Source organism: Dromiciops gliroides, chromosome 3 (genome assembly GCF_019393635.1).
Source record: "Dromiciops gliroides isolate mDroGli1 chromosome 3, mDroGli1.pri, whole genome shotgun sequence".
In the NCBI taxonomy this organism is placed as follows: Eukaryota; Metazoa; Chordata; class Mammalia; order Microbiotheria; family Microbiotheriidae; genus Dromiciops; species Dromiciops gliroides.
Genome location: NC_057863.1, coordinates 450,449,442 through 450,476,790, shown reverse-complemented (window position 1 = coordinate 450,476,790; position 27,349 = coordinate 450,449,442). Strand labels below are relative to the sequence as shown.

The window sequence follows — 27,349 nt, the reverse complement described above, 5'->3', positions numbered from 1 at the left end:
TCTGATGACTGCTTTGTCATTTTGAGATAGGCTTATGATGGAACCTAACTACTTGAGGTCAACTGTTACCTTTGTTACTTTCTACACAACTGGAGAAACTTGATAAACTTTTCTGTGACTCATTTTCTTTGCCTATCAAGTGACTTGCTATTAAGCCACTATTTGATTTTAGCATCCAATTTTCCCCTATGCACTATCTACATTTTTCTTTTGCTTTTCTTCTCATGAGGGCATTTGAGAAAGCCAATCAGTGAGTCAATAAATATTTATTAAGTGCTCACTATTTGCTGAACACTGTGCTAACCTCTGAGAATACAAAGAAAGACAAAAACATTCCCTTCCCTCACAAAATCACATTCTAATGGGAGAGACAATGTGTAAATAAGGTATGAACAGAATAGATGATAAGTTATCTGAGAGTCAAGGTAGTATCTGCTGAGGTTTGGCAGTGGGATAAGACCTCCTCTAGAAAATGGGATGTGTGCTGAATCTTGAAGGAAGCCAGGAGAACTAAAAGCCAGAGGTGAAAGGCCACTATGTCTGTTGGATGAATGACAGACTGTACATAGGCACAAGGTGAAAAAAAAAAAGGACATGGAGTGTCAGGTTGGAGAAACAGCTAGTATGCTAAACTTCCTGTTGTTAAGTATGATATTCCTTAAAAACAAAACAAACAAATAGAAAACAACTAAACTTCTTTTCCTCAGTGCATCAATGTGCCCAAATCACAATGGTTTGATTTCCTAAATATTGAATGTGTTTTTCATTGCTATAGTGAACTTTTAGGAAGCTATCTCCCCCTACCAATAGTTTGATTTATCACTTTTAAATATATGCCACCGTTGCTTACCTTTCTACTTGACATGTGGAGAAACTATGGTAGTTAAGATAGTAGTTTCAAAAATATTTCCTGTCTACGTTTCTCTCTCTTACAAGAGCTCAGGATATGTGTGAAGTAATTGAGAAATCATTCCAACTGTTTAAACTGTTCTATTTTTTTTCCATGCAAATAGGAGGTATATACATGAATATATTTCTTCTGCTCAATAGACTGTCACTTTCATGGAGAATATTTCTAACAGCGGCATTTTTATGCAACTCAAGAGAAAGGATTTAGATAGGATAAGATTTATCTTTTATTTTGTAAAGCATATTTCCTTTCTGACTTTGCTGAGTGAGTCATTATTTCTATGATCTGCTATTAAAGATGTTTGTAGCCACCAAGACATTTTGGAAAGAGGTGGTACTTAGTCTACAAAACCTTCCCTGATTCCTTCCCTCCCCCTTATCCTTTCCAGTTGCTAGTGTTTTCTCTAACCTCAGGTTATTTTAGGTCCTGATAGGTGCAACTAAGAATTCCCTCCCTGAAGTGGTAGCATAATTTAAATTTGCACTACACATTTCAATTGGCCTGGAACAAATTACCATATTCTATATAATAATAACTCTGAATATTGCAGATCTAAATAAATGCTACCACTTCACGGGATCTATTATTTTCATTAATTGACACCTAGCTGCATTACACTTATTTGTAATGTAAGTTAGATATAAACGTGTCCCCATTAGAATGTAAGTAACTTGAAGGAAGAGTCAGTTTTGATTTTGTGTCCTTTGCCTGGCACAGTGCTTTCTACATAACAAATGTATAACAATTGTTCAATGAATAGAATTGAATAAGCTGAGAATAAACCTTTAAGCTGTACTTGCCACATCACTAGTGTTTTGCCCTAGGGGTAAAGCTTAATACTATATTAAGGTTACTGCATCATTCCTACATGATTGAATCTATGAATGAAGATGCCATGCTTTTCCTGTTACTTCATAAATAAATGATTACAAACATCTCTAGGACAGTCCCTGGGGAACACTGTGAGTTTCTTGTGAACAAACCTAATAATAAATTACCTGATATGGCTTGCTACAGTTCTTGACATATACATAGCAAGTGCTCACACAGTGCTTGTTGAAGTAATGGAATTGAATACTTGGGAGGGAAGCAAAACACTCAGGATTTTTTTTTTTTCCTGGTTCAAATCCTAACTCTATGAGCTAAAGCTCATCACTTAGACCTCCTGTGCTACATTATCTCAGGAACTGAAATGGGGAGAAAGGTGCTTTATATCAGTGATGTGTTTGGAAAACAATATATATAGCACCTTTGTTATACTACATGTTTGTTTACTATGTGTTTTACTATAATCTGATTTAAAAAAAAAAATTATCGGGCAGCTAGGTGGCTCAGTGGATAAAGCACCAGCCCTGGATTCAGGAGTTCCTGAGTTCAAATCTGGCCTCAGACACTTGACACTTACTAGCTGTGTGACCCTGGGCAAGTCACAACCCCCATTGCCCCGCAAAAAAAATAAATTAAAAAAATTTTTTTAAATTATCATCTTATAATTCACTTGTATGATCATTTGAGAGGTCATTTATCTTATTTACTGATTATAATTCAATTAGCAGATGCCATTAACACTTGAATTTGACATTGTTTCTATCCCTAGATCCCCACTTATTAATTAATCTGTAAAAAAAACACTTGCTCTTATTTCAAGTGAACTTGCAGGATTTCCAATGGCTTCCCCTTCAATATCAGATCAAGTCACACACCATATAGACATGGGACCATACATTTAGAGCTAGAAGGAACCCAGGAGCTCATCTAGTCCAAACTCCTCCTTTTACAAATAAGGAAGGACAGAAAAGTTAAATGAATTGTGGGAGGTCACACAGAAAATAAATAGTAATGGTGAAATGTGAACCTGGGTCCTCTGAATCTAAATCCATCGGTCCTTCCATCAGACCATCCTTTATTAAAATTCATCTACAATCTAGTTCTATCATGCCTTTTTCAGCATTATCACATATATTCCTATTCACATAGTCTACATTTTTAACCAAATTGGATTCCTCTGTTTCCACCATCCTAGTCAACATGGTATTTCTCAGTCAGTCTTCTATGTCTGGAGGGGTTTTCCTCCTACACTGTCCTCCATTTCCACCTGTTTAAATTCTTCCCGTTTAATGTTCACTTAGGCCCTGCCTCCTTCATGAATACTTTCCTGATTTCCCCACTTGAAATTATTCCCCCTCCCATTGTTTTTTGTATTCACATTGACTTTGTACTTAGCCTATCTTATTTTGTGTTATGTTTATTTGTATATGTGAACTTTCCTTTATCAGATTGTTTGAGGGCAAGGATTGTCTTGTTTTCTTTTTGTTTTCCCTATTGCCTGGGACAGTAGCCTTACTCATAATAGGTGCTTCATCAGTGTTTATTGAATGGCTGAATGTTGTATCATTTTGAGAAGCTAAGATCCTTTCGTAATAGGGAAAATGACCAAAACTAACATTTTAATCTATTTTTATGAATTTACATTGTGTTTTATTAAAACATGAGTTACCTCTAAGTAACTTCCTACTCCTATCTTAGGGATGATTTGAAAATAGATGAGATAATGCTTTGAGTTTTTCAATGTAAAGATACCATATGCATGATACACATTATTTTTCCCCATTATACCCTAAATGGAAGGGCTGGGGCATTGACCCAGTTAAAGTGGAGAATCATTTCAAAGGAATTGCTACTCTGATCATTGCTGTCCAGACTAATAAGTAGAAGTTATAACTAGAAATGTATAGATCAAGGCTCAGGAGAAGGTCCCTGTCATTCCTGATATCCAGAAAACCACAAAAGAATGAGCTATTGAGCACCTTTGAGTATTGATGAGATGATAGCTTAATTTCTTAAACTGATCTGGGCTTTTAAATCTAGGTAAACTTGCCTCACCTTTGTGAAAACAAAGGTTAAGTATCTTATAATGCCAAGTCCTTACCCTGTCAAAGGAACCAGACATCATTTTAGGAGCCTAGTACTGCTTCAAGAATACTTACCACCCTCATCTCACTTTCTTCATCTGAGTGGCTCTATTAGTGATCTTTTCCACATCACATCAAAACATTTATTTTCTAATATTGCCTTCCAAACAGCATGCTCTAACTTACATGATGTTGCTTATATTTTTCTACTTTATATCTTCACATAGCTCTTTTAAACCGACTCCTGTCTCTTTCTGACACTAATCTCACAATAGATACTGAGCTTTGTTCCTAAAAGAAATTAAGGAGATTCATTTGATAATAATGAGAAGTTCTGGTCTGACCCAAGATGGCGGAGGAGAGGCTATGACTCTCCCCACTCCCAGCAAACCTATCCACACACTCCAAAAAATAATGCCATAAGACAACTCCTGAAGCATAATAACCCACATAAAAACAGAGTGAGACTATTTTCCAGTCAAAAACAGCTTAATTAGTCAACTGGGATCACCTGCTGTTTGGGCTAATAGAGGAGCGCAGCACACAGAGCCTCAGGCAGACAGTGCCTCCATCAGCTGCTTCTTCTCAAGATCAGCTCATGGACTGGTGAGGGGGTCCAGTGGTTGGGGGGAATAGCTGTGGTTTCTGCTGGAACTGGGGCAGGGGGGCCCATGCTCTGAACCAGCAAAGCAAACTTGAGTGGTAGCCACACAGTGGAGAAGGGGCATAGGCATGCCAAGCTTTAGACCATAGAGAATCAGATTTCAATCAGACATTTGGTTCCAGGTCAAAGATAAAGCGGGCCATGGTTACTTACAGTCCAGGCAGGCTAAGAGCAAGCCTAATAACCCCCCTGGGCAATTCTGTAGCTTGGGACAGTCCATCCTGGAAGCAGCGCTACATGTTAAGGAGTTAAGGGGCAGCTAGGTGGCACAGTGGATAGAATACTGGCCCTGGATTCAGGAGGACTGGAGTTCATATCTGGCCTCAGACCCTTGACACTTACTAGCTGTGTGACCCTGGGCAAGTCACTTAACCCCAATTGCCTCACCACCCCCCCCCCAAAGGAGTTAAAAGCCAAGAAATAGATAGTCAAGATGTGTAGGCAGAGAAAACAGCAGACCATCAAAAGCTTCTTTGCAGGCAAGATAGAGTAGAATACACCCTCAGAAGAAGATAATAATAAAGTTAAAGCTCCTGCATCCAAAGCTTCCAAGAAAATTATGAATTGGTCTCAGGTCATGGAAGCACTCAAAAAGGACTTTGAAGAGAAAGTAAGAGATACAGAGGGAAGATTTAGAGAGTTAGAGGAAAAAATGGAAAGAGAAATGAGAGCAATGCGGTAAAGCCATGGGAAAAAAGTCAACAGCTTGAAAAGCCAAATGGAAAAAGAGATACAAAAGCTCTTTGAAGAAAATAATTGCCTAAGAAGTAGGATTGAATAAATGGAAGCTAGTGACTTTATGAGAAACCAAGACACAATAAAGCAAATCCAAATAAATAAAAAAATAGAGAGCAATATGAAATATCTCCTTGGACAAACATCTGACCTGGAAAGTAGATCCAGGATAGATAATCTGAAAATCACTGGAATACCTGAAAACCATGATCAAAATAAGAGTTTAGAAATCATCTTCCAAGAAATTGTCAAGGAAAACTGCCCTGATATTCTAGAAGCAGAAGGTAAAATAGAAATTAAAAGAATCCACCAATCACCTCCTGAAAGAGATCCCAAAAGGAAAACTAAAAGGAATATTATAACCAAATTCCAGAGCTCTCAGTCCAAGGAGAAAATATTGCAAGCAGCTAGAAAAAAAAGGAATTTAAATATTGTGGAGCTACATTAAGGATAGCACAAGATCTAGCAGCTTCTACATTAAAGGACCAGAAGGCATAGAATATTATATTCTGGAGGGCAAAGGAACTGGGACTACAAGCAAAAATCACCTACCCAGCAAAACTGTTCATAGTCTTTCAGGGGAAAAAATGGGACTTCAATGAAAAAGAGGACTTTCAGGTATTCATGATGAAGAGACCTAAACTGAATAGAAAATCTGAATTTCAAATACAAGACCCTAGAGAAGCATAAAAAGGTAAACAGGAAAAAGAATTCATGAGGGATATTAAAAGATTAAACTGTTTACATTCCTACATGGGAAGATAATACTGTTAACTCATAAGAACTTTCAGTATTAGGGCAGCTGAAAGGAATATACTTAGACAGAGGGCACAGGTGTGAACTGAACATGAAGGGATGATATCTGTAAAGCATTTATTTTTCGTTTATCCTTCTTTTTTTGTGGGGCAGGCAGGGTGGGGTGGCTTATGTCTGGGGATGGATTTGGGCTCGGGGCCTCCTGGGTCCAGGGCTGGTGCTTTGTCCACTGTATCACCTAGCTGACCCATGATGACATCTTTAAAATAAAGTTAAGACATAAGAGGAATGCACTAGAAGAAAGGGAAAGGGAGAGTTGGAAGGGGGTAAAGTAGCTCACATAAAAGAAACAAGAAAAAGCTTATGGAGTTGAGGGGAAGATGGGGAAGGAGCAGGGGAATAAGAATCAGCTCAAAGAGTGAATAATGTACACACTCAACTGGGTATAGTAATATATTTTGCCCTGAGGGAAAGTGGGAGGGGATGGGGATAAGAGGGGGAGAGGCAAAAGAAGGAAGGGCAGATTGGGGAAGGGGGCAGTAAAAGAAATGATTCTATCAGAAGGACATATGAAAAATGCCAACCATCAACGGACGAAAAATTTATATTATTTGAATACAGACTGAAGTACAATTTTATTTGTTAGCTCCTCTTTCTAAAGTAATTTTGTCTATTTTCTTTCACAATTTGACTAATGTGAAGATGTTTTGCATAACTGCACATGTATGATTTACATTGAATTGCTTGATTGCAAAGGGAGGATTGAGGAGGGAGGGAGAAAGAAAATTTAGAACACAAAGTTTTAAAAAATCAATGTGAAAAAAATTTTTTTTCCTTTTCTTACATGTAACTTGGGGAAAATTCTTGGGGTTTTTTTTTTGTTTGTTTTTTGTTTTTGTTTTTGCAGGGCAATGAGGGTTAAGTGACTTGCCCAGGGTCACACAGCTAGTGAGTGTCAAGTGTCTGAGCCTGGATTTGAACTCAGGTCCTCCTGCCCCAGAAAATTCTAAATAAAAATAAAAGTTAAAAAACAAATTTTTTTTAAAAATAAAAAAAAAATAATGAAAAGTTCTTGTTTAGGGTTGTTTTGTTGGTGATTAGACAAGCTGACCTAATTCTTGTTTGATCTTCTGATAAAACCAACACATCAGGTTACTCTCTTAACAATACACAAATTATGCAAATCCACAGTTCAAGTGATCTTGGAGCCTCCAAGATGAGGAACTGTGAACAAGACCCAAGGCCACTTTTCCTTAAAATAGCCAGGTAATATAACAGATTGCTTGCTGTCTCAGGGAGGGGGGAGGAGAGATAGGGAAGGATAGAATTTGGAACTCAAAACTTTTTTTAAAAGCCTTTAAATGTTAAAAAATTGTTTTTTACGGGGGCAGCTAGGTGGCGCAGTGGATAAAGCACCGGCCCTGGATTCAGGAGTACCTGAGTTCAAATCCAGCCTCAGACACTTGACACTCACTAGCTGTGTGACCCTGGGCAAGTCACTTAACCCCCATTGTCCCACCAAAAAAAATTTTTTTACATGTAATTGGGGGAAATGAAACATTATTTTAAAAAAATAAAATAGCTAGATAACCACAGTAGATAGAATACTGGACCTGGAGTAAGGAAGACCTGAATTCAAGCCCAGTCTTAGACATTTACTAACTGGGTGACCCTGGACAAATTATTTAACCTCTCTCTGTCTTAATTTCTTTACCTGTAAAATGGGGATAATAATAACACTTACTTCCCAGGGATGTTGTGAGGATAAAAGTACATAATATTTTGAAACCACTTTGCAAACTTTAAAACATTTTATAAATTCTAGCTCTAGTGATTTAGTCAATAACTAATAAAACTCAGAAAAAATACCTTAGAAAAAGAGGCATTCTGATACTTGAAAAGACTTTCTCTTTGCTTTTACACTCCCTTTTAAAATATAATGACATTAATAGGAACTTCTATTAGGAAAAATTCTTTCCATCATTAAAATGCATGAATCTTTAGGCTTTCTTTTACCTAAATTGATGTTATATTCTTGGGACAAAGAACATACTCATTTCATTTACATTAACTTTTAGCATACTAAATATTGATTCAGCATAAAAATTCAGTGAACATCCTGAAAAAACCCACCTCATATAAACAAACATTTCTCTAATGATCGCCATATCTTCTCACATATCAAAGAAATTGCCCTTTGCAGAGAAGGAATTATGAGGAAAGATGTTCAACATGGCTTCAGAATGAGGAACCATAAGTGAGGCCAGAGACAAAGACATATATCCGAGAGCCTAATTAATTAAAGTCAGTTTCATATTCCAAGGATCTTTTCCACTTACTCTACATTCTTTGTCCAGTCTGGAGGGTTACTCATGGTCATAAATACGCAGTTGGTCAGAATAGTGCACATAATGAGCATGCTGAATAAAGTAGATTAGAGTTAAGGAATAAATATGAGTAGCTTTAATAAAAATAAGGGTAATGATACTGATAAATTGCCTATTTATAGTACTAAGAAAGATTTAACTGCCCAAAGAATTATATGTATTAACTATTTTAATGTTAATCTCAAAAAATAATGCCCAGAACAATTTTTGGAAGGTAATCTCATTTTGCTCCACAACACTGGATTATGCACACCCCCTTTAAAAATTCAATGGGTATTCTACATTCAAGTGAACTGTGCCAGATGGCTCTATCTAAGGAAGAGACCCTTTTAGTAAGTATAAAATATGGTGTAAATGTGTAAGTTGAATGGTGAGCATAATTTAATTCTCTATTTCCATACAAAGATTAATGATTGCAATATAGAAAGTTGAGAGTATGCAGATAATAAATACATTGATTTATTCTGTGCAACTAAGAATTAAATAAAGAGCATGTCATAAATAAATGCTACTGTAGCTCTGTGCCAATGCAATTAGTTATTTTCTAGCTAAAATAATAGGAGTATCAGAAGCCAGAACCAATCACTGATTACTTTTTATGGTATCTTATACGTGCAGAGTGTCACTCTGTCTCCATAAATGGTGGGAGAGTAGAAAAAGGGTGGTGGGTTTGTTCTGAACACAAAAAATGTGATGTTGGGCAAAATGGTTGTTAGGCCTCAATAATTGCAAATGGACATATTGGACAAGGTTAAATGTGGAATCAAAATGAGAAAAAGATTTCACAGAAATTTGAAATTTCCCATTATGCTGGTCATTATTTTAAGAGAATTCTTAAGATCCTTGCCTGAAGACTGAGATGATTATGACCTTCTGGCTTCCAGACCAAATTATATTTTCATACCTGCTATCATTGTTATTCAGTTGTATCTAACCCTTTTGTGACCCCATTTGGAATTTTTTGGGCAAAGGTGCTGGAATAGTTTGCCATTTCCTTCTTCTCCAGCTCATTTTACAGATAAGGAAACTGTGACAAACAGGGTTAAATGACTTGCACAGGATGACACAGCTAGTAAATGTCTGAGGCCAGATTTGAACTTAGAAAGATGAGTCTTCCTGACTCCAGGCCCAGCACTCTATCCACTATACCACCCAGCTGCCGGGATTGACACCTACATTTGTTTAAAATCCTTTCAAAGATTTCAATCTTGGACTCTCTATAAGAAAGTCCTTTCTTAGGTTTAACCTAAATCGTTTATCCTGAAATTTAAATAATTTTTGGCCCTCCAGTGATAGCATAAGAGATTTCTAAAGGTCATCAAATCCATTCCCACTGTCTCCAACATAGGTTAGATTCCTCTCTATTCTGAAGGCTCCTCAATTAAGTGTCTTTCCCTTGAAACTTCATGTTACAGTGAAACCTTTTCAATGTTACTCTTGAATTCTGTAGCTTGTGATTGCACATTTAAAAAAAATCACTCAAGGGGCAGCTAGGTGGCGCAGTGGATAGAGCACCAGCCCTGGAGTCAGGAGTACCTGAGTTCAAATCTGACCTCAGACACTTATTAGCTGTGTGACCCTGGGCAAGTCACTTAACCCCAATTGCCTCACTAAAAAAACCTCACTCAACTCAGGAAGTCTGTATACTTGATAACAACTCATACATTTGTATAGATTGTTTTTACTTTATGAAACCACACTAGCAAAAGCATTTCTGGTTCCCTTGTTATTGCATCTTACTTTACCCCCAACTAAACTGTAAGTTTTTCCTGAAGAGGATGTTTGGCAACCCCAAAAGTACCAAAGCATGGTGCTGAATCCACGGGTGACAACTGTTGAATTTTGAATGTTTTAACAATAGTCATAGTAGCACTAAAGGCTGTGTTTCGTGACATCACTTGTCTTCATCAGCTCCCATTCAGTAGTTGATAAATCTAGGCAGATGATATGTAGAGCTATATGGTTAGCCTTAGTCTGTATCCTGAGCTACACTCCCATGTCAGCCACTGCCTTTTGGACATCTCAAACTGGATGTGCCAAAGGTATCTCAAATGAAATATGTCCAATACAGAATTTATTATCTTCCCCCTGTCTCAAACCATCCTGTCTTCTAAAGTACCCAATTTGTACTAAGAGAATCATCATCCTCTGTATTACCCAGGCTCACAACCCTGGAGTAATACTGGGGTCCTCATACTTATACCACATTTAGTAATCAGTTGCTAAATCTTGTTTTGACATCTTTCACATACATCCCCCTTTTTCCAATTCTGAAGCTACCCAACTTGTTTAGACGCTTATCACCTCTTGCCTAGACCATTTCATTGGACTTCTGATTGATCTCTCAAACTCAAGTCTCTCCCTACTCCAGTCCATTCTCCCACTGGGGTAGCTAGGTGGTGCAGTGGATAGAGCACTGGCCCTGAAGTTGAGAGGAGCTGAGTTCAAATCTTACCTCACTTATTAACTGTGTAACCCTAGGCAAGTCACTTAACCCCAACTGCCTTAAACATCTGGAACCATCTCCAGTTGTCCTGATGTATATCTTGACACTGAACCCAGATGGCTCTGGAGGAGAAAGTGAGGTTGGTGACTTTGCATAGCCCTTCCTCACTTAAATCCAATTCACTGCAAGTTTTGACATCACCTTGATATCATGGTCCTTTTCCAGGACAAAGGACAAACAACAACAACAAGCACCTTCCACTTAGCTGCCAAAGTGATTTTCCCAAAATATATATCAGACCAGGCCACCTCCCTTCCCCCAAGAAGTCAATAAGCTCTGGTGGGTCCCTGTAAGATGAAATATAAAATCCTCTGTTTGGTTCTTCATAACCTAGTTCTTTTTACCTTTCCAGTATACTTATACTTTACTTCCCTCCACTCAGTGATGTTGCTACATTGTTATTTTTCTTTTACAACATGCCATCTCTCAGCTCCTTGCCCTTGCACTGGCTCTCCTCTATGGCTGGAAAGTTCTGGTTCCTCTCCTCCATCTTTTAGTTTCTCTGGTTTTCTTCAAGACTGAGCTCAAATTTCACTTTCTCCTCCCTGACAGTGCCATTGCCTCTGAGTTTACCTTTCCTTTATTCTATGTATATCTTGTATGAACCTAGTTATTTACATGTCATCTCCCCCATTAGAATCCATACTTAAGAGCAAGAGTTGTTTCTGATTTTCTTTGAATCCACAGTGCTTAGCCCAGTACCTGGCACATATCAAGTGCATGTTGATTAATTGATCAATTGTTTTGTTAGTAATACTTCATTAATGGTAATATTGTAGGCAATTGACTAGTATTGTTCTTATATAATGTGTTTCATTTATACAACCCAGTATCAGGTAACTCTTATTTTTTAACCTCTAGATTTAATAGATTTAGATATGGCCTTTTGTAAAAGAGAAACAACAAGCAGGTTGATGTAGTAGTAATATCACCAAGTGAGTAGAGGGTAGTAAATGACCTCTGTTATTAATGAGTATTATTGATTAAATATTTATGTGGCAGGTATTGGGATCCATGCTGGACATATAAACAACAAAAAATAAACAACAGTTCTTGCCTTCAAGGAGTTTGCATTCAATAAGGGGAGATAATATATAAACATATAAGTGTAAACTTGGCTTCAAACTTGTGCATAAGACTTTCCTCATTGGTGGCAAGAATGATGACTTAATGTTGTATGCCTGTGTGAGGGGCAAAGTTGGTGTAAGAGATTAAGAGAGGAAAAAATTCTTTCTTCCTACTTTTAGAGGGGACATGTATAGTCCCAGTCTCTCCTATGGAAGAAACTCATGAACAAAGAGGGGAAAGCTACATCTTCAACATATCCCTGATGTCCAGATTGCCTCTGTAGAAACTTCTGGGAATTTCCTCATATGATCAAGACTTTTCTTTCTTGATTGATCTGAGACATCTTACTTCCAAAGAAAGAGTTTATTTGTTTCATACATTCTAGTCTCTAAAACTTCTTTGATTTCTGTTTGCTTTCTGCCTAAATAAATGGTTTTATTCATTCTTTGTAACCTGCATTAAGTGCTAAAGGATCAAGCCTTTAGATAAAGCTTATTATATCCCTTCCTCTTTAAGGGATAGTGACCAGTAAAGAAGCTTGAATCTGCTAACAATATTTAGAGGTACAGATAGATTTGGTTCTAGTCCTTAGGAGCAGAACATTCAATCTTCTAATCCCTTCTACAGCTCCTTTCCTGAAAGGGAGAAAAGTCTCCCTTGGAGAGGGGTCAGAAAAATTCCTAAGCCTCCCCATGAACCACATTTAGATAAACTCATATGGATATTGCATAAGCTATATGTGATAGACACTGCCTACATAAGTATATGAACATATACACATAGTATATATATGTTTATATTTATATGTATATTATTTTTACCTACATATGTGTATACATGTATATATGTTTGTCTGTCTGTCTGTCTCTCTCTCTCCATCCTGTGCAAAGGTACAGAGTCAGAAGATGTAGTTCCGTTGGCCCAAAGAGTGAGTCAAGGGAAGTAATATGTAATACATATGGAAAGTTAGAGTGGAGTTAGTTTGTGAAGGGCTTTAAGTGCCAAACATAGAAGTTTGTATTTGACTCTAGAGATAAAAGGGGGCCACTGATTTTTATTGAATGTTAGATCATATGGTCATATCTGTTTTAAAAACAAAAACAAAATCACGTTGGCAGTTGTAAAGAAGATGAATTGGAAAAGGGATAGCCTTGAGGTATGGGGATCAGGTAGGACCTAATTGCAGGTGATCCTACCTAACTAAGATTATAGCCCAATGGGTAGAGAGAAAGGAAAGGATGCTAGATATGTTGTGGAAGTAGATGAGATAAGATTTGGCAATTTATTGGATGTGTGAGTTGAGGGAAAATGAAAAATAATACTGTTTACTTGGATACCTAGAAAAATGGTTCAATAATAGTCTCAGGAGTCAACATCTTTATGTATCAACAGCAGAAAAACAGAGTTCAAGTACAAAGTAAACCAACAAATTGCCATTGATTTCAAGGGCACTCTACATATTTAATGTATAAATGCATTTTTTCTTTTAAAACAATCCAAATTTTTAGAAACAGAAATTCAAAACAACCATTCTGAAAGGATATGAATGTACCAAAATCTTAATAGCAATTTTTCTAACAGGGTTGAGAGGAGTTAAAATATACAAGGCAGATGTGGCACTGAATCGAAAGATTGCCTTTCCTTTATTCAATACTATAAAAGTCTGAAAAAGAAAAAAGAGAAAATGTAACAATTATAATAATAAACAATCGAAGAAATACATAATATACCTAAGAAAAATTTATAGTCAATTTATAATAGCCATTTTATACTTTCATAGTAGCATGAAACTTTATTTACAAATACTTAACAATTTAATAGATCAAACCTTAGATTATCAATATCTCTCCCTTAGCCTTAACTCATGACCACACTTTTTCTATCATTTTACTATGTATCTATCTATCTAGCATCATCATCTTTTCCATCTAGCATCTTTTACTGCTGTTCTTAGAAGTTCTCATTTGTTATGTAATATTCTGCACACACTCTCCAGGTACCTCTCCACTGCCTTAGGTGTGATACTCATTTTCACAGTAGTTTCCTACAATATACTTGACAATATCTTGCATTAAGAATAGTCTTCACAGGGCAGCTAGGTGGTGCCGTGGATAGAGCACCAACCCTGAATTCAGGAGTACCTGAGTTCAAATCTGGCCTCAGACACTTAACACTTACTAGCTGTGTGACCCTGGGCAAGTCACTTAACCCTAATTGCCTCACTAAAAAAAAAAAAGAAAGAAAAAGAAAAAATAATAGTCTTCACAGGCTGTCTGCTACTACCTGATCATCATTTCCTTGAAAAAAAAAAACTGATTCAAAACTCACCTGCAAGTAATCTAATTTGATCAAAGAGACATTAATTTAGCATCTACTAGGTGCAAGGGATTATGCTAAATTCTGCCAATACAAAGGCTTTTCTTCCAGGAAATTTTTCCCACGTTAAAAACAATCATTACACGTGTGTCTTTGGCATTAGAGCATTAGTTTGGGGTAAATTATTTTGCACTTTTTGATATGGAGCTTTGTAATTTTTCTTAAATCATTTCAAATATATATACATACATATACATATATATATATATATATATTCTACTAAATATAATATCTTTCAGGCAGAGATACTGAAATTCTGTTCTATTCACGCCCTGAGTATTTAGTTGCTCTGAACTCAATATATGTGTTCCATCCATCCATTCATTCCATCCATCTATACATACCTACATACATACACTTTTTCTTAAATCATTTCAAATGTTTATTTTTGTCTACATAAATTATAATGTCTTCCAGGGCAGAGATATTTGGAATTCTGTATCCTATTCACCCACAGTACTTACTTAAAACAATGCTCTAACCTTAGTATAAATGTACACATTTATACATATTCAAACATACATATATATTCAATTGCAGTTTTTCTTCAATATTTCATTATTTCACATCTATTTTGATCTAATAGATTAGAATCCCCTTAAATTCACATCCATCTGCTTAAGTCTTTCTTTAGGATGATTTAAAAATATATTTCTGGGGGCAGCTAGGTGGTGCAGTGGATAGAGCACCGGCCCTGGAGTCAGGAGTACCTGAGTTCAAATCCTGCCTCAGACACTTAACACTTACTAGCTGTGTGACCCTGGGCAAGTCACTTAACCCCAATTGCCTCACTAAAAAAAAACAAAAAAAATATTTCTACCTTTTAACTAAAAATTCTTAGTGTTATGTTCCATATATTCATTTTCTATGGCAACAAGCAGTATTAAAATAGAAATATTTACATTGCAGATCCAATGGGCTGAGAAAACAGTTCTCTGTTAATTGTCCTCTTGTTTTAAGACCATACTTTTTGGCAAAATGCCTAATAAATTGTTCTCTATGAATTCCACATGGCAAATTTGAACAATTATGTAACAAGGGTAAATAAACTATTCTCCAATAGTGAAGATTAATCAAGATGCATTTGTTAACTTTATTAAGTAGAAGAAAACTCTAAAGGATACTATAATTGAGAATCTGCCAAATGATTTCCCAAAAATCATAGTATTAACAATTTAGTTTTAACAGTCAAATATCTAAATTAGTTTTTCTGGGTTTTAATTAGAACATTTGAATATAAAATTCACTGTTAATCAAATTGGGTTTAGAGTGAGTATATAAATGACTGTTAAGAAATAATTTAACGTACTAATTAGTTGTCATTTACCACATCAGAAGAGATTTAGACAATAAACCCTGTACACCCCCTAACTATCCCAAAAAAGGAAAGAAAAAGATAAGGAGGAATAAATCATAAACCCACCCACCCCCGCCCCTTTATGTTCAATATTCTTTTTTATTTTTCAATATCTACTGAGCCACCAATGGAATAGAATTTGATGTGCCAGTGACACTTTTGCAGAATTTTATAAGTTCCTTTTGTTGACCAAACTTTATGAACCCAAGACTTTAAATGAACAAACTCTTGGGTCTATGAAAGGAAATAAAAGTTTGTTACATTTTTTTAAAAAGCATTCCAGATAATTTCCAGGTAGATTTTTGGGCTTTATCCTAACTAGCTCATAATGTTAGACATTTTCAGATGGCAAGAAAGGGAGAAGGTAGAGAGAATGACTTCTCAAGTTCTAATGAAAACTGGAGAACATCCAGTATAACTGGGAGACAGTGGAGACAGTGAGAGATTGGTGTGGTAGAAAAGAGTGCTAACCTTGGTATCACTAAGACCTAGGTTTAAGTCTTTTCTCTGACACATGCAGGCTATGTGAACATGGTCAAGACATGTGACTTCTCGGTGCTCCAAGCAACAATTTTCTACACTACCCCTCTCCTCCTCCCCAATGCAAGGAGTATAAATCTTTCAAGATCTGAAGAAACAGAATGAAAATGCTTGAAAACTGTATTATGAACCACTTCCCCCTCCATGAGATTAAATCAAAAGCTTCTAAGGGGAATGGCAATTTAATGTTTGGGAGAAAGTCGGACATAACTTCCAAGGGTGTTTCCTGATGAGTTTTCTTGGGGGCAATGATAGAGTTGAGTAAAGGGGTGACCTCGGAGTCCTCTTTAAATGTAGGTTTTAGAAGGATTCCCCCCCCCTCAACCCTCTAATCAGTTGTATCAGTGATTGGAGTGGCCTGGACTAAACTGTTTTGAAACCAGATTGAACCAATTTAGACTCATTGTAGACCAGATTGGACCAGTTGGCACCAGCTTCTTTACTATGCACTTCAGCATTCCAGGTGCCAGCACTCCAATCATAGAGTTAGACCTTACTGAATGCAGTGATGAGGTGTGAGTACCAATAGTGGCATATATCTCACATCTATATCTATACACTTATTTATATGTGACTCTTACATATTTTAGTCATTTAAATCTTATAAAGTTAAATTATATACATAGTTTCCTCTATTATAAATGTTGAAAACAGGATGGCTGCCATTATTTTTCAGGTATTCAAGGGTCAGACCTTTGACAGTACATTGTAATTATTCTTTTGTCTTCATTTTATGACCAGATTTATCTTTATGCTTATGAAAATACATGTAAAATATAAATTACATTTGAATAATGTCAGAATATTTCAAAGTGAAAAAATTAATGATTTTATTTATTTTTCTGACAAAATGCCAAACTGCTACTTTGATTTTTTTCTTCTTTTAATAGACTATTTTAATAAATTATGTGGTTGTTTTGGCATTATATAAATAGAAAAATAATTATTGCTTAGACAAAGTGTAGAGTCCTTAGGGAAAAAATTGGTTTTCTAGTTTATTTTTCCTTGACATTTTCCTTTAAAGTGATATTAGAGACTGACCAGTCACATTTTGTCTTAGGGTGATTACAGGCATTTTAATATATATCCTAGGTTAAAAAAAAACTTTGAGAAAAATTAAGTCCAAATTCATCCAGTTTTCATATAGGAAAGTGTAAATTGTGGACTTTCCAATATAATGTTAAGTAGTTTTCTACTGCAAAGAAATCATTAAAAAAACAATTCAAACTCTAAAATGGGAAACATATTTCTGGACAAATGATTAACACTAACAGCTCATGAGTTACTTAAGTATTTCAAGGTTAATTTAGTAAGTATACCAATAAATGCATTTTGCTGTTTCCACTGATATGAACCTTAATTTAACCACTTACTTAAATTCTATTAATTCCTAAAGATATAGACAAATCAATACATTTGGGAGAATTTTATACCTGTCTATAGCTCGTATTTTAATAAAATAATTGACTCATAATGCATTTCATACAAATTAATATTCTCATTATACTTTGCTTCCAGAATCTTCTGATGTATGTTCCATTGCTTATAATGTAGTCTTTAACTTAAGAAAAATGCTTCTGGTGCATTTGCAAAGCTAAGAAATGTAGGAATATAATAAGTACTCAATGAAAGTGAAGGCTATAGGCAGTATGCAGGCAAGGTAAAGATAACCTTCCCAAGACTCACTTTTTTATTGATATAGTATGGATCCAGGTCCTCCAAGGGCTCTGACACCATTCCGGGTGGAATGTCTCCATAAATAAATGGGAGGGATTTTCCTGCTTCCAAGTCACTATTTGGCTTTGGTTTGTTTTCATCATCGTCCTCTTTGACTTCTCTTTTGGCCTTCTTAGCTTTCTCTTCTGCAGAGCGTTTTTCAATAGCAGCGAGAGATTCTCTAGTAAAATAGCGGAAGCTGTCAGGTCCTGGGGGTACCAGCAGTGCTTGTGCCATCTTTTCATCCTGCAAATTTAATTTCGTTTAGCCTCTCGCATAAGAATCTCCTACGGGGATAAAAAGGGAAAATAGATAACAGTTAGGAGAAAAGTAATGAAAAGGGGAGGGAAAAAATCAACCAAGATGGTATTTAATGCTTCATCTGGTTTTGCCAGTAAATAAAAAAATAGTCGATATAAACATTAAGTAGAGCATTTAGTGCTGTGCCACAATTTTAACTTGTAAACATTATTACTGTTCAATCTGATTCCCCATAAACCAAGACATCTGTTCTTGGCTTTTGAGCCAAAAAACACAGAAATATGGTTATTTACTTCTGGTAAAGGATATGTGTTCACAAGCCTTGCAAATAGAGCCAATTCTTGATTTTTGTCGACCCTATATCTCCCCCTTTGTCCCCTGTTTTTCACTTTCTGGTCACATTAGACCATGTGTATAGCCCAGAGTGTTCAAGATTTGGAATCAAACTGGTTCCCAGTCCCAGCTCTACTGCTTATTTTCCCTGCATTTCTTTGGGCAAGTCCTTTCACCTTTTAGAGACTCAGTTTCTGCATCTGTACAATAAAAGAGTTTGATTCAATAAGTTCTGAAATCTCTTCTAGCTCTAACTCCTCTGACTTGCTATGTAAATATGAGCTATTATTATTACTACTATCATTATTATTTCCCCCCACTGATCAATAGTTCCCTATATGAAGGAAAACAGGTGAAATTTAGATTATAAGGGTGACTTCACTCACTGAGTTGATTAAGCCTGTATTGAGATCAATATTTCTCTAAGAGAGGTCAAGGGTCAGTAATCTGGTTTCTTTTAAGATTTACATTGTCACTGTCTTTAGTTTCTGCCCTGAGTATATATGTTTCATGTATAATTTTTACTAAAAACCAGATATCACCAAGTCAAAAATAATACCATATATTACATCAATTCTGATAAGGAATTTTTTTTTCTGTGATTAAAATAGAAACTTCTGTCTTAGCATAATGGCTGATGAAGGAGAAGAGTTTGATGACTACTGGTCTAGACCATTCAAAAGCCAATCAAGAATTTAGCACATCTTTATTCTTTCTCTGCAACATGCCTTAGGCACAGCATTCATAAAATGAATGTATTTTTCAGTCACTTTAGCATTCAAACCAAATTGACACGTAGCAGAACCAAATTGTCAGTTGTGCTGTATACACATGGCTTTCCTATATTTGATTAGGGAGAATTTTTAGTACCAGAAACTAAAACAAAGTTTGGAGATGATCAGCACATTTCAAGAAGTCTCTATACTTTAATTGGGTGATCTAATACCAGGTCATGACTATCTAGCTATGTGACCTTAGCTAAGACCTAGCAAAATTTGAACCTTTGTTTCCTTATATTTAAAATACATATTATAATAGTTTCCCCTCCTAGATCATAGGCTTTTGTAAGGATCTAATGAGAAAATATATGCAAAAGTACTCTGACAAGAGTACTGAGCCAGGATCTCCTAGAATATTCATTCACAATAATCCTTCACAATAAATATCATTCTTCACTGAACCAGGATCTCCTAGAATATTCATAAAATAAGGATCCAATTTGGAAAGCTCTCAGTGATTAATAGAGAATAGACTTATGCCTCATGTGCCACCCAGGCTACTTGATTAGCATGGAAATGTACCTTTACCTTCTTGATCACATCTAAGAATCTGGGTTATTTGTGTTCGTTTTTATAAGTAGCCATATGTGTCATTGCACCTAGCCAGTTTTGTGGGGTTTGAGAATTTGATATAGAAAAACCTGTTTCCTTTAAGGCTCTTTTTATAGAGAGATTGACACAAAGGTTTGTAATTTTCAAAGTATCATTTGCATTGTAAAACTTACATGATGAACATAATTCCTATTGTTATTCATACATTCAATGGAAAACAACAACAACAATAATATTAGCTAACATTTCTATACCACTTATTATGGTCCAGATACTGTGTTAATAAGCACTTTCCAGTTATTATCTCATTTGATCCTCACAATGACCCTGGGAGATAGGGGCTATTATTATCCTTTTATAGTTAAGGAAACTGAGGCAAATAGAGGTTAAGTGACTTGCCCATGGTGACACAGATAGTGTCTGAAGTCAGATTTGAACTCAAGTCTTCCTGACTCCAGGCCTAGCATTCTGTCCACTACACCACCTAGCATTATAAAAAAGTTATTCATAGATGCATGTTTTTGATACCACATTTGGTGGGTGCATTTTTGGCATTGGGTGACCTAAATAATAGTCTGGCTCATCCACACCTTGTACTTTCCTTGTTGGACTAGATCTCGGTATGTTAATTATTAACCCATAGTGGACACACAGAATACTTGGCAGCTGCTCAGCCCACTGGATTGGAACTTTGCACATCCAGGACCAAAAAACAGTCAGTTTGTAAAAGTGAATGGACAGACTCCCCACAAGAAGATGCAGCAATTTTCCCGGAACAACTAAATGATTGTTAAGACATGGAAATTAAATAGGACACACACACAATGTGAAAGTCTAAGAAAATTCTTTTAAAATCAGTAACCAGCTGGTGATTTTGTATCTTCTCGTTGTTCATTTTGAAGTAACCATAAAGTATTTTCGCTTTTCAGGATTTTGCCTGATAGCAAATTCTTTTGAATTCTAGGGTTCAATGCAGAAATTTTACTCGTGTTGGGTTCATTAATGTGGCATCAAGAAATATGATGACATCTAGGTGGCACAGTGTATAGAGTGTGGGGTCTGGTATTAGGAAAGGTCATCTTCCTAAGTTCAAATCTGGCCTCAGACACTTCCTAGCTATGTGACCCAGAGCAAGTCACTTAATCCTGTTTGCCTCAGTTCCTCATCTGGAAAATGAGCTGGAATAGGAAATGGCAAACTGCTCCAGTATCTTTGCCAAGAAATCTCTAAATAGAGGATCATGAAAAGTTGGACACTACTGAAACAATTGAACAACAAAATTTGAAAACTATACCTAGATATTTTGTTAAATCTCTATTTTCATTTACTTTTCTCCTTGGAGAAACTTAAGACTTATAAAAATTGTTTTGTTTGATGCCATGATATGATAACACACAAACATACATATATAAAAATCCATATGCATATGTATTTAATCCATTTATAAATGAACATATATGCATTGTAATTTATTAAATGTAGTGACTTTGATATACTTTTCTGTCTAATTTCAGTTTCAAGGTATATTAAGCACTGTTCTTGGCATTGGGTGAAGTAAAAATATGAAATAAGACATGGTACCTGACCCACTGGAGATCATAATTACATAATCTAATAATTTAGCTCTTAGTAACTTCAATTACGCCATCAAAAGAAGCTGAAAGATACTCTCAGAGGAGATGAATGGGGCATATATATTGTATATAATATTTTAAGTAAGCCCATTGAAGAATATTTTGTGAGAATCTATAACATGTATTTATAAAACACATTTATATTTAAATATTAAATATTTAAAAGACGTTTAAAAGCACCATTATATATTCCATCTTAGGGCTCATCAAGTGTATTACTATTATTGGATAAACACTATTATCCTTTAGCTCACCACTATACCTTCATGAGGTTGATTTTGCTATCAGAAATTTGTTGTTGTTGTTGTTGTTTCAGTCACGTCCAACTCTTTATGATCCCATTTAGGGTTTCCATGACAGAGATACTGGAGTGGTTTGCCATGTCCTTCTCTAGTTTATTTTACAGATGAGGAAACTGAGGCAAACAGGGTTTAGTGCCTTGCCCAGGACACATCTAGGAAGTGCCTGATACTGGATTTGAACTCAGGTCTTCCTGACTCCAGGCCTGGTGCTATCTAGGTGCTCAGCAGAAGTATAGTTTGAGTTTAATATTCTTGTTTAACATTTCATTTCAATTAAGTACCTTACATTCATTGGATATGAGGATTTCATCTGAGTCTTTCAGGGTCTTTGATGTATCACTACAGACTGAAAATGAGACAGGTTTTGATGGAAGATCCTCAGTACATTCTATTTTTGCCTGCCTTTCCTGGCTATAGTTGACATTTTGTACTGTACCAAGACTCTGATTTGTCATTACAAAAGCATCTGTGCTGTATGCTGATAACCACTGCAAGATGGGTTTTATGTCTCCTTTCAATTTGCCATTCTTAGATGGCACTGTGAGATCATAGTGTAAGTTAAATAGCACAATGCTTTGCATCATTTTAATGAAAATTAAATTATTATGCTAATAGAAACAAGTGTATTTGCTTAATCAATGTTAGACCAATTTTGAATCTGACAAAATACAGTCTTGGATATTTTACACATTGCTGAAGTGAAAGGTAGGGAACCCCTCCTCCCCTTGACAACAGGACCTGAAAGAGCTCTTCCCGACAGACCATATAGAAATGCACAAATCTAGTGGATGCAATCTGTCTATTATGTGTTAGAGTCAATATTCTCTTTCCACGTGGGTATTTTTATTATTATTTTTACAGACAAAATCGATTAGTTCTGGCCTGTTCCCATGGAAACAAAGTTATGTCGGGCGACCGTAAATCTGCCATCTCCAAGAATGGAAGCTTGGCCAGGATCGTGCATAGATAAGAGGGAAAACCCGGAGGAGGGGGAACTTAAACTTAGTGTGTGGTTTACACACACTCTAGATCTAGAGTCAGAGAACTTGGGTTCCAGTTCCTACTGCTAAATATCTGGTTGACCTTGGACAAATCAGTTAATTTCCCTAGTCTTTAGTTTCCCTGTTTATCAAATGAGAACTATACAAAATGATCACTAAAGGCCTCTTTTAGCTCTAAATCCTTTGCTCCTAAACATGTTTTTTCCCATGGTCCTATCTATTATATCCCAAGACAAATAGTGAGCCAAGGGCTAGCTCCAAATTAACTGCCTAAATGTAATTTTCCATAGGACTCTATTTATATCCCTCACTTATTTTAATATTCTGCTTTTTATCATATTCATATTTATACTTGTCTTTTTCTCCTACTATATTTTAAATGCCTTGAGTAAAGGAATATGCTTGTTTTCTAAGGATCCCTCTCCCTCTCTCCTCCCTTCTTTGTGCCTAACACAGAGATATAGTCAGCACTCAGTAAATGTTAAGGTATAAATGTTGTGGAACAGAAGTCCTAGGTCTATGGTTGGATATCATAAGGATTAAGAGCTAAGAAACAGATTAGGAATCATCTGGTCCATCTATCTTGTTTTACAGATAAGGCCCATATAGGTGATGGAAGTTATTCCAAGTAATATGGCTAGTTAGTGGCAAAGCCAGATGGCCTAAATCCCAGGCCAGCCTTCATTTTATTGTACCACACATTGAGGAGCAAGTTTCTTTTTTAAAATAGCTAAATGGATTTGAAATTACTATGTATTTTGTTAATATATCAGTCAACAAACCTGTATGTGTTCTTTGTGTATAGAACAAACACTAGGAATTATAGAGGTTTAAAAAGTAAGCATTTTTTCTTACTATATCTGTCAATATAATTTTTTTTTTTGCAGGGCAATGGGGGTTAAGTGACTTGCCCAGGGTCACACAGCTAGTAAGTGTCAAGTGTCTGAGGCCGGATTTGAACTCAGGTACTCCTGAATCCAAGGCCGGTGCTTTATCCACTGCGCCACCTACCCGCCCCCCAATATAATTTTAAAAATCTTTATGCATGTTGTATTTTCCCATACTAGACTGTAAGTTAGGGTATTATCTGAACCTGGTATTTTCCTTTGAACCTAGAAGAGTCCTCTGCACATACTAAGCATGAATTAAATATATGTGGATTTAAACTGAAAATACAATAATAATAAGTCTTGACTCAGAGTTTACATCTTCATGGGATTTCTAAAACTTTAAAAATGCAAAAATAAATAAAGCTAAGCATATGTACAAAAGGTGCATATAAATTATTGTCTATGTGATAGGCGATTATCAAAGAAAAATTTCAATCCTGGGCTAGTATCCCTCATAAAAGAATTGTCTTTGTAAACTGAATTAACTCACATTCATTCAAGAAATAGCTAATTGGATTATTGTACCCCCTGCTTCACTTTCTTTTTGTTTTTTCTCCTGTTTTTTTTTTCTCCTTTTGACCACTTCATAATTTGTCATCACCTACTATCAAGGAAGGGAGAGAGGAAGAATTCAAATCAATCAGTTCTACTGCAGTAAGTAAATGCTTTGGTAAGAAAAGATGCTGCAGCTGTTGATTAAATGCCAAGGAGTATGTATAGATTGAATCTATTAAAGTTCTCTCTGACCTCTGTCATAATGAATATTGAAAAATGATTAACTTATGTCTCTTTATGATCCAGTCATTTCAAGACAAACTTAGCATGGGACATTTTGAATAGCCTTTGACTAGCCAAAAAAACCAAAACCCTGTAAAAAGGACTAATCCTGGACTCTGTATCTGTTTATATTCTCCCTTCTACCATGAGTGAAAAAAGAAGAGGAGAATTTGGCAAACCTTGCCTTTCTCCATCCCCTGGAGCCTCTAAAGTGCATCATTCAGAAGAGGAGAGAGCTTCAAGGTCTTTCCAAACAAGATCTGACAGGCCTCTAGTCTTAGCCAGGCCATGTCATAACTAACCACTCACTGGAGATTTAGAAATCCTTCTCTCTCTGCTGCCAGATGAGCTGTGAATTAATTTACCAAATACAAACCTGTTTTGTTTAAATAAGTACACATAATCAGCATCTTTTAAAGAAAAAAAAAGTTGTATGAGTGTCTCTCTTCCTGACAATACTCCATTCCTCAAACTGAGGCTCAGAGACTAAGGAAGAGAAAGAGGAACATTCCGACATTTTAAAAATTGGGGCACAGTTGATTTTATGAATTAAAGAATCCAAATTTGAATCTATTTTTTCATATTCATAAACTGTCCACAATAACAGAGTACCTTAGATTTAAACAGCAACTTTCTTCTAAAAAGCTGTTTGTTTGTTTTTTTCCTTTTTGATGAGCTCATTTATTCTCACAGTATATTTTTCCACTAGTATATTGCACTGCAGTGCTTAGAAGGTATCTTGAGCTCTGAACAACAGGGATTTGGTTTCTGTTTCATGTTTCTTGACCCATGATCTGTGCAAAAAAAAAACAAAACCCAATCATGTTCATCTAAACCCACAATAACATTCATTCATCCTAATTCTTTCCCTTTTTATCTGTTTCCCCTTCCCCCTCCTTTCCTTTTTTCATTTCTTCCTCTTCCTCAAAATCCTCTATGCCCAAAGAGTGGCTACCCAGTATGTGGTTAGAGTGGGAAACCATCTCCATTCCCTTTTTCCAGCTCTTAACTTAAGGTATTTTATTGAATGAGCAGGATAAAGCAGACATGCCTAATCCAACAGTTTCTGGGAGTAAAACTAAAGCAATTTTGGGTGAATGGTGAGAACATTGAACTCTGGCTCTCTATAACCTAACTTTACCAACCTTTGGACACTCTGTCAAGGACAACTGTAAGTAATAATTATGGCTTTTTATGCATCTTTAATGTTGTTCAGTCATTTTTCAGCTTGTCTGAGTCTTCATGACCCCATTTAGGGTTTTCTTGGCAAAGACACTGGAGTGGTTTGCCATTTCCTTTCCCAGCTCATTTTACAGATGAGGAAACTACTAAAAAGGGTTAAATGACTTGCCCAGGGTCACAGAGTTAGTAAGTGTCTGAGGTCAGATTTAAACTCAGCAAGATGAGTCTTCCTGATTCCAGGCCAAGCATTCTATCCAATGTTGCCCCTAGAACTGAAATGAATGGTGAATAATTCCACAGTGGGCATTTTTATTCTAGGTATAATAATCTATAACTTCAAATTAAAATATAATAAACACATTTTAGTAAATATAAATATATAAAGGAAGGTTTTAAAAATAATAATGTCATTTAATTATGAAAATGATAGAAAATTATAAATAGCTATAGAATGTACATTAATAAAACTCTGTCTTGAAATGGCAGTTGGAAAAAAGTTGACATTGGAGTGAAGAGGACTTGGATTCGAGTCATTCCTTTGCTCTGACACATCCTGGGTTGGAGATTCCAGGTACATCATTTCCCCTTTCACTGACCAGGAAGCTCCTACAACCATAAAGGGCAGAGCAGGTGCCAAACTGTTGGCAAATTTGGTCCAAATCAAGAGATGATATTTTTCTGAAAATGCTTAAATTCTCATTGGCTTTCTTTATCATTTTGTTTAAAATTTAGCCATACAGAATGACATAATATTTAGGGGGAAAGATATAAAGGATTGCATAAAAATTATAAAAATATTTAGCTAATAGAATAGTTAATTTTATGATCAAGATGTTAAACTACTTGATCTTGGTACAAGATTTCTTAATGCCAACTAAAGTTAACTGAAATACAATAGTATATTTCAAAATCCTAACTTGTAAGCCAGGAACAATATTTCTTTCAATAACTAGTCACTTGTCTGTTCTTCTCTTCTACAATGTCACAGGTTCCAAAAGGCCCAGCTAAGTAACTTGTGCTTCTCAGTTTGTTCACGTTATGGGCTGAAATCTAATTCATGGGCCAATGTTTTCTCTCTTCAATGGCCAAGTCTGAAGATGAAAAGGTTGACTGGCAACACTGTGACAAATCTTACTGAAAATGCACTGATCTGTATTAATAGTTGTTCACTTTGTGGCTAGAGGTACTTCTCTCTCTATTCTCCACCTGAAGGGAATCTCCTCCTCACCCTTTTTAATCAAAGGAGAGAAGGCTACATTTGAGTCAAACTGTAGAAGTCTTTGGTCTCTCAGATGCAGAATGAGGACTAAGGGATTTATCAGTGACCTATACTACATCACAAAAGGAGTTAAAATGATGGCTGCTTTACAATATTATTTTTGTAAATATGCTTATTTGAATACTAGAAAATTCCATGATATATGGGTATTTGTTTTGAGATCATTTAAGTCTAATCATCAGAGTTCTGTAACCTCTGACACAAACATGCCTGAAAGACTTTGGAATGGATCACAGGATATTAGATGCTGCTGTCACTGACTTTATGACACAGACTCATCACCAAACCCTTTGGTGTTCCCTGCACCCAAACTCTGAGTAGTTCACAGCTTAGCCTTTCACAGGAAACTTCCTTGGGGCCAGACAACACATAATAGAATAGAAAGATATATAAATAAAAGGGGGAGAGGAGGAAATAAGGGCAAGAAACTGA

The 27,349-nt window shown here is 35.9% G+C and overlaps 1 protein-coding gene across 1 annotated transcript in view; it reads right to left on the bottom strand.

Moving 5' to 3' along the window:
• The window catches only part of SCN3A (sodium voltage-gated channel alpha subunit 3), a 154,654-nt gene that overhangs the window by 94,836 nt on the left and 32,469 nt on the right, over positions 1-27,349 (bottom strand). Inside the window, 4 exon segments of the mRNA XM_043992506.1 lie at positions 8,317-8,406; positions 13,483-13,601; positions 17,898-18,214; positions 25,069-25,250. Of these exon segments, the coding sequence (XP_043848441.1) occupies positions 8,317-8,406; positions 13,483-13,601; positions 17,898-18,164 (476 nt within the window). The 5' untranslated portion in view covers positions 18,165-18,214; positions 25,069-25,250.